The sequence below is a fragment of the Acipenser ruthenus genome, chromosome 9 (genome assembly GCF_902713425.1).
Source record: "Acipenser ruthenus chromosome 9, fAciRut3.2 maternal haplotype, whole genome shotgun sequence".
Lineage (NCBI taxonomy): Eukaryota > Metazoa > Chordata > Actinopteri > Acipenseriformes > Acipenseridae > Acipenser > Acipenser ruthenus.
In genome coordinates, this window is record NC_081197.1 from 21,898,657 (window position 1) to 21,911,945 (window position 13,289).

The following is a 13,289-nucleotide window of genomic DNA, read 5'->3' on the forward strand; positions in this document are numbered from 1 at the left end:
TGCTGAAGACACAGACTTGAAAGTTTCCATGATGTATTTCTGTTATATATTTTGAGTTATCTTCCTGAATAGCTCTACCTTTGTCCTTGACCAGCATCCTATTCTGTCACTGTCCAACCTTTCATTTCTCTGGACCCTAGAGGGATTCCTTTGAGGACCTGCTGGTTTGTCCTTTAGCATCTTATATACAATTTATACTCCTGCAGATCCACTCTGAAGATTTCTTTTTGCATTGTCCTCATGAAGGTACATTACCTGAAGTACATGCTGTGAGGCTTTTCTGTTAACTTCATCATTATTTCACATGCTGATGGATTGCAACATTCTCTGTACTTTGTTTGAAGTTCCTCAAGAGAGCTTCTATTATTTGCCCTGCTTACCACCAAATGAAGTTGACATGAATCTGTATTTCTCCAAGTTAGCAATCTTTCCAGAAGACTAATGAAAATTAATAGAGAACTGTATTGTCTAAATGATCTATCGTCTGTGTGGTGGATACTACCAGGACTTCTGAATGAGACTTCCAAGGAAGTATAGGAATTTTCTTTTGGTGAAAAGTAGTGTTCTGAACCTTGGTTTATCTAACTTTTACCAATTTTCAGGTTGTTTTTCTGAAAACGGACATCTACTGCACAGCTTTCTTTAAATAGGTATGCATCATTCGTTAGGTGCATCTTTCATAAAACATCCACCTGTGCATATGAAGGCAAAACAATTGAAGTAATTACCTTGCTTGAATCATCTGTCTCAAGAGAAGCTTCTAACTGCACCTCGATTTCATCCATAGTGCTCTCAAGACCAATGCCTCCCACATCATCTAGAATATTTTCTGCAATTTAAAAAAATGAAAATAATAAATCACAAACTACTCAAATGATAAAATGATATGCGTTTGTTTTACACTTAAATAGTGTAGTATTTAGTGAGGAATTCCGAATTCGACTTAATGTCAAGACCATTTGCATTGTAAATAATATTTGGGTTTTTCATTCCTCAGCTGTTAAAAAAAAAAAACCTGAATTAAACCAAACTTAAAAATTAAAAAAAACAGAAAATGACTGTAGACAAACGTGTGGTTTCACAGTCCTCAGTTAGCACACATTTTAGCTTAGGCAAGGTAGTCTATGATTAGTGTTAATAGGGATCTTTCAGACTATTTGAAATTATCTTATGAAAACAAGAGTAAAACAATTAGCACTGCTAATTCCAAAATTCTTTTATTTTTTTTAAATGGTATTTTTTTCATTTATGTTGTTGCCTTGCATCTAGGTCTTTTAATTATGCCTGCTTATGATACATGCATCTTATTTGACCTTATCTTATCTGTACCAAAATGTAGTTTTTTATTGGAAATGTTGTTAAGTGTCTAGTAGTTTCCTTGCACAGGCATGCATGGCTGCTTTTGTTTCTGTACAGTCAAAACTGTTTGAGCTGTAAAAAATAGTGTAAAAATACAAATGCATAGTAAATTTTCCCTAAAACAGCTCTCTTTAATAAATGAATTAGAATTTCTCTCCAATATTAAGTTTTCTAATGTATTTAAGTAAGAGAAGCTGAGGACTGGGACAGATGATTATGAATTATACTCGATAAATGAACTGTGCCACATTTTTCAATATGTTTCTGAATTTAAATACTTACAAAATACACAATGCAGAAAAAGCCAGGACTCATTTTTCAATACCCAGTTGCAACAGTGGCTGGTGTTCAATATTCATAGACTTAGCACTTGACATTTACATTGACCGATCTTCCTCTGATATTCTTTACGTCATTCAGATCTAAAAAAGTACTAATGCTCTGACTTGTAGCCAAGTAAGGTACTGTAGTAAAAACAGTGGTGACACTATCATCTGTAGCACAGATAAATTAAAAGCAAGTACCTATTCCAATGTTTGGGAATTGTTTAAAATAAACTGTTTAAATTAACTTCTGCACCTGCTCCCTATTGTGAAGACAACAAGGAGCTATTGAGTATTAACTAGGCTGCATCGAGAAATTAATACTGAATTGCAACCTTAGGAGTAAAAAGGTATTCTATATACCAAGATCACAAAACTCAAATCCTGGCCAAATTCAGACAGTGAGAAGCCCAATTCAACAATTCAGCATACCTTGGCTTCGAGAAAATATGTCACTATACAGTTGTTCCTCTCCATCTGAGCGAAGAGGTGGCATTGAGCAGTACTTCTTATTCTTATCCACAGGGACTGTGCTTATGGCCAAGGAAAGCGAGGGCTGAGAGACGGCAGATTTCATGTCTGAAACATTCCAATGACTAGCATCTTTGCTATTAAGCTGCAGAATTTCATCGCCTGCTTTTAGACCTAAGCATAAGAAAAAGGCATTTGAATTTCATTAATTATACATTCTTTTTATCCAACAATATTTTGAGTCAAAACTATAAGCCACATGAGATGCCAAACGTTAAGAAGAATAAATAACCAACTTTATGATCAAGTAATGTTAACTTGGGCTTCCAAGTGGTGCACCGGTAAAGGCACTCTGCCCAGAGTGCAGGATGCGCCCTATAGCTTGGAGATCGCCGGTTTGAATCCAAGCTATGCCACTGCCGACTGTGGACGGGAGTTCCCAGGGGGTGGCACACAATTGCCCAAGCACTGCCCGGGCGAGGTAGGGGTTAGGTCGGCTAGGGAGTCCAGCAACCGCTGTGGCTGGCCGGGCACCTGCAGGCTATCCTGTACGCAATTCAGAACTGTGTGGTCCTCCGACGCTGTAAGTTCTGGATATGGCTGCACGGAGAGCTTGCAGAGTGAAAAAAAAAAGCGGACGGCTGACGGCACTCGTTTCGGAGGACGTGAGTGCTCGTCTTTGTCTCTCCCGAGTTAGTTCAGGGGTTGCTGCGGTGAGCCAGGTTGAATAATAAATTGGACGTTCCAAATTGGGAGAAAATTGGAAAATGAATGAAAATAATTGTTAAAAAAAAAAAAAAAGTAATGTTAACTTGAAATCCTCTGCGACCATAATCAAAAGCTTACAGAAATAGAATATTTGTTATAAAATATACTGTACTATGGCACAAAATACAGTCAGAAGAAATATGATTATGCTGTGTGGCTCTTTTGAACTGGGTATTATACGTAAAATGTATGAAAGATACAGCAAATGTGATGTGTTTGTGTGTGTGTGTGTATGAGCAATATATATTATTGCATATAATTACCTTTAGCAAAAGCTAGACCCCCTTCCTTTACATCTGTGATGTATATTTGCTGCACCCCATCCTCTTCCAACACCGAGATTGAAAAACCTACAATTGGGTAAAACAGTGTAAATAAGTTTAGTTTTCACCTGTAACAGCTGGTTTATCAAAAATTGAATCAACTGCAGTTTTCAATTAAAACTGGAGACTGAAACATTATTTACACATTATAAAATATAAAAAATATAAAACATATGCATACTTCTTTTTCATTCTAACTAGTATAAAAAATATAATCTAACAAGCGTATGTTGTTTATGGAGTAAAGTACTGTATCTTTTTAAACTCAACAAAAAATAAATTCTGCTTACCATAACCAATAGCAGATGAATCATTCTTGTCAAACTGAATGAGACTTGTCATTTTTGGACAAATTTCAATCTCCTTGTAGAACTAGAATTATAAACATGTTGATTAAACTCTTCATTTATTAAAGCAATTTAACAAGGAGTAATAACTAATTCATATATGATTTGAGTAGGCACTTTTTTTTTGGTCCTGGGATCTATATAAACTTCAGAGACTTATTTCCTGGGTGAAACATTTGTCTAGGAAAGCTAACTGATATCAGTTATTCTAACAATGCTTAGATCAATGTTAAAAGTGTAGTATTGGCAAATAATAACAAATACTGTTGGCAATATACTTAGCTCTGAATATTAAACACTTTGTTTTCAAGATTAACTGACTAATTATCAAATCATTTTTATAAACCCTAGTTTACAAAAGTGAATTGTTGAGGCACAAAGTAACCCTAAAATAACAAATTATACAATGTGTTGTACTGAAAATTATATATATTATATATGAAAATTATATTGTATATTTTGACTATCCTTTGTAAATATACCCATCAGCTTTCAAATGTCTGGTGCTTACCATATCATGAATATGTTCTTCTGGCTTGGGTATATAAAATTGTACTTGGTTTTCAACTAAAAACTTCAGGCGCAAGTAGTATTTGGCAGGATCTAGTTGGTGAATCTAAAACAAAAATATTGAAAAAATTTAAGAGCTTCAGTTCCATTCCCCAAATGCATGTACAAGGAAACTGCTTCATGTCTTTATAAAGGCTATGAAATAAAAACTATGCTCTTCTATTAAGAAATATTACAAATGAGTTGGTTTTAAATACTAGTAAAAGTGCTGATACTGCATTAAAGCTACCACATCTACTTTCTACTATCTTCTCATTTTAAAATTATCAAGTATTTTACCAGAACAGTCACAAAGATCAAATATCTAGCAAACTAGCATTCATTCCACTACAAGCAAGCAATCTAAGGATCCACAGACTTGGATATTAGGCTGAAATTAGAGAAACCTGTAATAAACCCCATGTTGCTTGATATTTGATCATTCACTTTAGAGAATTACTATACCAGGTATGACAGGTTCTTAATTCTGATGGTGATTTGAGGTAACATGATGTTGATCAAACAAAAACAGACAAACAAAAGAACAAAATTAACTGACACAAAAAGACAGAAAGAAAGAGAAAAGGTTACAAGATGTTATATAAATGAAAGAGAAGACAACAACAAAAAAGCCTCATTATACAGCAGTTCTAATAATGACATTACAAATGGGTTTGCCCTCCACCTACACAAAAAGTAGGCTACATACCATGTACATAGTATTTTAAATCTGAACAATTATTACCACAAAAGTTGAGAGCTAGTCTATAACAATATGGGTTTTGCACTGTAGGCAGCCGTATCTATGTAGTGGATACTTACCTTTTGTTATGTTTTTTTTTTTTTTTTTTTTAATGGTTTTACTTGCAAAGCAAAGCAGACAGTTACCAGCCTAATGTAATGGAGTTTAAGAGATCTGCCTGACTCAAAATGTCACACTGTACTGCTTCTCATGCTTATCGCCAAACACTGGAATCTTTATTTATGAGTGTCCTTGCTTTCATAGAACTAATACTACAGCATTACTAGCCCTAATTTGGAAACTAGTTTAAATGGTATTTACTTTACTGTAGAAGGAACCAACAGGAGTGAGGTGTCGCTGGTCAATATCTGCTCTGCCAATGCAACATGAACGCTGCTCATCTGTTACTGAAACATGATATAGCAACCCCGAGTTTTTCTACTTGCTGTCTGTCCCAGTTTTCTCTACAATCCTAATATTATGCAGGTAAAGGGTTTAAAGCATGGATGATGTATATAGTGTAGAATAAGCTTTTTCTTCTTTTACACATTTAATAAATATCAATGGGCAATGACACCATCAGCCGTAGCATCAATGATTATTATCTGTAGTATATTCTGTACAGGGCTCCACCTTTATAAACGTTGTAGTTGGAAGCCATAGTTAACGAGACCATGCTATTTGTGTTCCGCCTGAGAACAAGAAAGAAACTGCTAGTATAAAGGGCCACCTTATAAAGGGGGAATACTGCATTCTTTTACAGGTTCTTAACTGCCCTGATACTTTGTGCACTTTCAAAATCTAATAAAGCAAGCTGGTCATACTGAGGATTAGCATGTTCAAAGCAAGCTTTACAATGTGTATGTTCTGCATGTTACTGATGTAACACAATTTTTGTTCCTGGGTAGTAAGTGTTATTTCCTAATTGCTTATGCCTCAAAAGTATAGAAAATGGCTATTATTCCCCACAAACTTTGCTTTTGTGACCAGGACAGTAATATTTTGAAATTGACCTATTTCCAATGAGAAAACGGGCGAATTTGTGTCTTTTCGTTCACATAAAGTCAGAAAAAAACAACATATGAATCCAAATTAACATGTATTTATACTAAAGTAATACAAAAATGACTACAAAAGATTTAGAAGTGAGTAGTTTTTCGAGATTTACGATTATACTGTAAATCACTTTCACGAATCAGCCCCCAAATGTAGTCTCCCATCATGTTCTCGTTATACTGTCCTTAGTAGCGGTGTTCAAAGTCCAGTATATCCTGGTGGAAGCGCTCGCCTTGCTCCTCCGAGTACGCTCCCATGTTATCCTTGAATTTATCAAGATGAGCATCAAGGATATGGACTTTGAGGGACATCCTACAGCCCATTGTGCCGTAGTTCTTCACCACTCAACCAGCTCCACATAGTTTTCGGCCTTGTGATTGCCCAGCAAACCCCAAACCACTGCGACAAAGCTGTTCCAAGACGCTTTCTCCTTACTAGTGAGCTTCTTGGGGAATTCATTGCACTCCAGGATCTTCTTTATCTGTGGTCCGACGAAGACACCGGCTTTGACCTTAGCCTCAGACAGCTTAGGGAAGAAGTCTTGAAGGTACTTGAAGGCTGCCGACTCCTTATCTAGAGCTCTGACAAATTGTTTCATAAGGCCCAATTTGATGTGCAGTGGTGGCATCAGCACCTTCCGGGGGTCCACCAGTGGCTCCCACTTGACGTTGTTCCTCCCCACATTGAACTCGGTCCGCTGTGGCCAGTCCCGCCTGTGGTAGTGCGCCTTGGTGTCCCTGCTGTCCCAAAGGCAAAGATAGCAGGGAAACTTGGTAAAACCGCCTTGGAGACCCATCAGGAATGCCACCATTCTGAAGTCTCCTATGACCTCCCAGCCGTACTCATCATACTTCAAGGTGTCCAGCAAGGTCTTGATGCTGTTGTAATCCTCTTTGAGGTGCACCGAGTGAGCCAGGGGAAGAGGAGACGGGTACTTGTTACCATTATGGAGCAGCACGGCTTTGAGGCTCCTGGATGAGCTGTCAATGAAGAGGCGCCACTCATTCTGGTTACAGGCGATTCCGATTGCCTCGAACAGACTGGTCACATTGTGGCAGAAGCAGAGCCCATCTTGACGGGTGAAGAAGATGGAAAAAGGTTGGTGATGCTTCCTCTGATCTGCGACTTGCACACTTTCATCCAACAAGTTCCACTGCTTGAGCCTAGACGTCAAAAGCTCGGCATTGGACTTGGTGGGACCAGATCTCTAATCAAGTTGTTGAGGTCTTTTTGGTTGGGGTAGTATGGGTTTCTCTCCTCAGCTCCACCTCTGAAATTGTCATCTGGATCTACAACGTCTTCCTCGCTCGCTGACTTGCTGCTCTCTTCTAAAGACAGCTGCTCTCTCTCCGGAGGCTCATGGCAGTGTGGCACCGGGGCGATGGATGAAGGAAGGTCCGGATACGTGATAGCAGGTGCATTCTTGCCAGTCCGATGTTTGGAAGGGTCCACCATGCAGAAGTAGCAGTTGCTTGAGTGGTCAGTGGGTTCCCGCCAAATTCTTGGGATAGCAAACTTCATGGCTCTCTTTTCCCCTCTGTACCATCCTACAAAAATACATTTATTTCACCCATGACTAATGTGTAAGAGATTCTCGCAACATTTTTCATATATGATATATTTTTTCAATAACATTGAAAATTGTTAAACATTTTAAAATTAAAAACTTTTACAATTTAAAAAATTAACAAATTTTAAAACATAAAATTCCGAGCAACAATTGTCCATCTTACCTTCCAGAGTTTTTTTGCAGTGCTCGCAAGTGAAATGAGGTGCCCAGGGTTTGTCTTGATCCCCGACAGGCATGCCGAAATATGCCTTGTAGGCCTCACACATCTTAGCAGATGCTACCACGGAGTACTTTTTCGCTCTTGTCTTGATAAATTGGCCACAGACATAGCAAAATGAGTCTGCCAGATGCTTGCAGCCTCTTGATGCCATCTCAGAAAAATGCAGATATGTATCCACTTAGGCAGCTGGAACTAAACTGAACTGGTGGGCTTAAGGCCCCTGTATTTATACTACTATTCATATTAAGTTCTAGAAGTTACTCCAAGTTTACTAAGCACTGAATCTATCTGGAATGTTCTGGAAAATAGGTAACTTTCAAAATATCACTGTCCTGGTCACAAAAGCAAAGTTTGTGGGGAATAATAGCCATTTTCTATACTTTTGAGGCATAAGCAATTAGGAAATAACACTTACTACCCAGGAACCAAAAAATAAATAAAAAAATTGTTACACGGTGTAACTTATCTTTAATTGTTTATTCTGTACATGAAGGTTTCTGATCATTTTACATGTGTTTCTAATAATTTGAATATACTAGATGACCAATTATAAAAAACATCTTTAGCTAAAAGCCAAACAAATTCCCTTTTTTATTGGTCAGTAAAGTTGTAAACAACATTCTCATGCATTCAGCATGCAGTGCAAATAAGAGCTTCTTTATTCCGACAGCAAATATATAAAAAGACAAAGAAAAACAAACTGCAGCCCATTTGTTTCATTCCTACCTTGCAGATCATTTTAAGAATGTCCAGTGGTAAATCTTCAGGCTGGATTATTGCCAGCACTGGCTGGTCATTTGGGAGACAAACCCAGGATGGGGTGAGGTATTCAGGAACCCAAATATCACTGTCTGGGTTGTGCTGTTCGACAGTGTTCAGTGCTGCTTCAGTCTCCTTCTGCATAGAAATACAATAAGCTATTTCTACATTGTTTCACTCCACAGTTATGGACATGGTGAAACTAGAACTTCAAATACTCAATATAAAAACTTTAAAGAAGTCATGTTAGTTTTGGCTAATGCCTTCAACATCTTAATTGGGACAGTTGCTTTTTTTTTTTTTTTTTTTTTACTAAAAATAGAAGTTGATTTTTGGTAAATAGCAAAGGTACAGTGCCTTGCGAAAGTATTCGGCCCCCTTGAACTTTGCGACCTTTTGCCACATTTCAGGCTTCAAACATAAAGATATGAAACTGTAATTTTTTGTGAAGAATCAACAACAAGTGGGACACAATCATGAAGTGGAACGAAATTTATTGGATATTTCAAACTTTAACAAATAAAAAACTGAAAAATTGGGCGTGCAAAATTATTCAGCCCCCTTAAGTTAATACTTTGTAGTGCCACCTTTTGCTGCGATTACAGCTGTAAGTCGCTTGTGGTATGTCTCTATCAGTTTTGCACATCAAGAGACTGAAATTTTTGCCCATTCCTCCTTGCAAAACAGCTCGAGCTCAGTGAGGTTGGATGGAGAGCATTTGTGAACAGCAGTTTTCAGTTCTTTCCACAGATTCTCGATTGGATTCAGGTGTGGACTTTGACTTGGCCATTCTAACACCTGGATATGTTTATTTGTGAACCATTCCATTGTAGATTTTGCTTTATGTTTTGGATCATTGTCTTGTTGGAAGACAAATCTCCGTCCCAGTCTCAGGTCTTTTGCAGACTCCATCAGGTTTTCTTCCAGAATGGTCCTGTATTTGGCTCCATCCATCTTCCCATCAATTTTAACCATCTTCCCTGTCCCTGCTGAAGAAAAGCAGGCCCAAACCATGATGCTGCCACCACCATGTTTGACAGTGGGGATGGTGTGTTCAGGGTGATGAGCTGTGTTGCTTTTACGCCAAACATAACGTTTTGCATTGTTGCCAAAAAGTTCGATTTTGGTTTCATCTGACCAGAGCACCTTCTTCCACATGTTTGGTGTGTCTCCCAGGTGGCTTGTGGCAAACTGTAAACGACACTTTTTATGGATATCTTTAAGAAATGGCTTTCTTCTTGCCACTCTTCCATAAAGGCCAGATTTGTGCAGTATACGACTGATTGTTGTCCTATGGACAGAGTCTCCCACCTCAGCTGTAGATCTCTGCAGTTCATCCAGAGTGATCATGGGCCTCTTGGCTGCATCTCTGATCAGTCTTCTCCTTGTATGAGCTGAAAGTTTAGAGGGACGGCCAGGTCTTGGTAGATTTGCAGTGGTCTGATACTCCTTCCATTTCAATATTATCGCTTGCACAGTGCTCCTTGGGATGTTTAAAGCTTGGGAAATCTTTTTGTATCCAAATCCGGCTTTAAACTTCTCCACAACAGTATCTCGGACCTGCCTGGTGTGTTCCTTGTTCTTCATGATGCCCTCTGCGCTTTAAACGGACCTCTGAGACTATCACAGTGCAGGTGCATTTATACGGAGACTTGATTACACACAGGTGGATTCTATTTATCATCATTAGTCATTTAGGTCAACATTGGATCATTCAGAGATCCTCACTGAACTTCTGGAGAGAGTTTGCTGCACTGAAAGTAAAGGGGCTGAATAATTTTGCACGCCCAATTTTTCAGTTTTTTATTTGTTAAAAAAGTTTGACATATCCAATAAATTTCGTTCCACTTCATGATTGTGTCCCACTTGTTGTTGATTCTTCACAAAAAATTACAGTTTCATATCTTTATGTTTGAAGCCTGAAATGTGGCAAAAGGTCGCAAAGTTCAAGGGGGCCGAATACTTTCGCAAGGCACTGTATCTCTGGGTACTATTCGGAAACTCTACTACTAAGGTTAGCAGAAATTATTCAGTGGGTCATATTTCTTATACATTACTTTAATACCTGCTCACCCCCTACCTCATGTTACACTTGTACGTTCTTGCTCCTACATTCTTTTATTTGACAAAATTAAAAAAGAAGGGACCACTGAAAACAATTCCTGAAAGGCAGTGAGCACCAATAAGTGTATACAAGTCAAAGAACAGTAATCAACATACTCATTTAAACTAATTGACATAATGTTGAAGAACTCGATTAGAAATTAAGTGTGCGGCTGAAATCCTTAGCTCTTGAAATGGGACAGGACTTATGTAAAGCATATAATTATGTTAATTCTCTTTAGAAACATGTACCGTTTGAAATGTATTATTGCAAAGCCAATGCATTCATTTAGGGTATTAATGATAAAATAATGAGCTTACAGTGCTAACTCCTACAGGGTCATCAAACATTCCATCTAATGATTTCTTCACTGTATCTTCACCATCAGCAAAAACCTGAGAATAAAGTGGAATTTAACTATTGTAATCAAGCAGCCTTAAATAAAATCCTATTATCTGTAGTACCTGTTTTACAGCTGCTAACTGACCACCAGGATTTACACAGATGACATACCAGTCTCTAGGATATCATTTTGACTATCCTGAAACTCCAGTCGGGCGTAGCTTCCTCACAGCCACTGGGTTCCAAGTCAATAAACTTAACTTGGAAAAAGACTTTCATACAAAATATAAATTCACATAGTCTCTTAAACCTAATTTAGGATTTTCCTAAAAACACTTTTTCCAAGCTAAAAGTGAATTGATTTGGACCTCATGTCTCCATGGTTAGTTTTGAACACGGTTCACCACACAAACAGGTTTAATTTCCTCGATTTATAAATACCTCAAAGAAAATGAGTTCACAGAAGTGAACACAACAAAATTACCATAGGTTCCCACAGTGCAACTGCAGCTCTAAAACACTAGAGGGCGCTCTTTAAGGCTCATGTTAATGTACAGTACCATGACAGGTGAAGCCAACACTACAATGTAAATTCCATGGCTTAAATTAATAGAGGATAGTTCCACTCTGAACTCTTATCACAGTCATCTTAAACATTGTGTACACTGAAACCACACGAGTGTCTGGCTTCAGAGACCCTATTAGCACTAATATGTGACTACCTTATCTAAGTTAACATTAGGTTTTCTAAGATTTGTGCTAAACTAGGTCTGTGAACCAGTAAAGGAAATACAGTTATTAATCTTACACACTTCAACTGTAAGTTAGTTTCTGTTTTTTGGTTTTCAAAACAAACACTACCAGTATTTATTTTCTTACAAACAACGGTTTGTTCCATTGTTGAACTTCTATGAAAAGTTCTCTATTTAAAAAGTTACCACTTAACCACTTTTTAGAGGTTCTAAAAAAGGGATTCCTCTGTACTAAATTTAAGAAATAAAATGTAAAATTCACTATAGTGTATTATATTTCATGACCAATGACTTAACGCTCTCATTGTTCCAAAGTATTGTGCCTTACGTAGTTTTTTCAAACATGCAAACCTGGTTTATGCTGGGCCTTCCCTTCGTCATTTTCTTTGAGGTAGTGTCTAGCCCCCAAAGAGAGGAGAACCTGCTTTTGCGTTTGCTGGCCGACCGAGACATCACCTGTGTCCTCCGCCTCACCCCAGACTCTGTGCGCGCTGCCACCTGGCACGAAAACATTAAAAAAGTGAAACCAATAATTATTCTTCAAATATATATATATATATATATATAATTACACACACACACACACACACACACACACACACACACACACACAAAGTTGTAGTCAAAAATTTACATACCCCAATGGAAATGTATAATTTCTAGAAATTTCAAAAGTTTTTTTTTGTTTTTTGTTTTTAATTTAGTCGTTGCCAATTATTTTTATTATTATTATTTTCTCCCCAATTTGGAAAGGGCCAATTATTTTCAGGTTCAGCTCACCACTACCACCCCTGCACTGACTCGGGAGGGCGAAGACGAACACACAACAGCGTGTGCCGTCAGCCGACCGCTTTTTTTCCACACTGTGGACTCACCATGCAGCCACCCAAGAGCTACAGTGTCGGAGGAAATCGTAGATCTCAGGCAGCTTACAGGCAAGCCCGCAGGCGCCCGGCCAGACTACAGGGGTTGCTGGTGCACGGTGAGCCAAGGACACCCGGGCCGACCTAACCCTCCCTCCCCCTGGGCGGCGCTCGGACAATTGAGCGCCACCCTCTGGAAGCTCCCGTCCTCGGTCGGCAAAGGAATAGTCTGGACTCGAACTCGCAACGTCCAGACTATAGAGCGCATCCTGCACTCCATGTGGAGCTCCTTTACTGGATACGCCACTGGGAAGCCCTGAAATTTCTAAAGTGTTGCTTTTGTGGATAAGGAAAAAAAAAACAAGAAATAGATGTCTACAATTATTTATTTCAACAATTTAATTTTTCTGCAAAACTCATGCTAATTCAAAAGTATTCATCCCCTTTGATGCTATGATAGTATTGTCTACAAGGTGCTAGAAATGTCAATATGATAATGCAGAACCTAATTCTAGAAAACTAGATTAAATCTAGGATTGTAGGTGAACATTCTTAGACAGTATAAAAGGGTTAGGCATAGGATGATTGATGTCATTACCAATAAGTCAATATGGGAAAAGGTATAGAGCTATCTGAAGACCTTAGGCATTAAATGATTTATTGTCATAAAGCTGGAGAAGGATACAAGATGATTTCCAAGCATGTGACAACCCCAATTTCAACTATTGTTTATATTAATCA

General features: G+C 38.1%; 1 protein-coding gene across 3 annotated transcripts in view; it reads right to left on the reverse strand.

The window, feature by feature from the left end:
* LOC117405862 (rho guanine nucleotide exchange factor TIAM1-like) overlaps positions 1-13,289 on the reverse strand; it is a 97,385-nt gene that overhangs the window by 19,790 nt on the left and 64,306 nt on the right. For all 3 annotated transcript variants that reach the window (XM_059029697.1, XM_059029699.1, XM_059029698.1), the window contains exons 8-15: positions 12,037-12,183; positions 10,912-10,986; positions 8,455-8,625; positions 4,103-4,207; positions 3,535-3,616; positions 3,185-3,271; positions 2,115-2,327; positions 729-829 (exon numbers count right to left, since the gene is read on the reverse strand). In XM_059029697.1, the coding sequence (XP_058885680.1) occupies positions 729-829; positions 2,115-2,327; positions 3,185-3,271; positions 3,535-3,616; positions 4,103-4,207; positions 8,455-8,625; positions 10,912-10,986; positions 12,037-12,183 (981 nt within the window). The remainder of the gene's footprint in view (positions 1-728; positions 830-2,114; positions 2,328-3,184; positions 3,272-3,534; positions 3,617-4,102; positions 4,208-8,454; positions 8,626-10,911; positions 10,987-12,036; positions 12,184-13,289) is intronic.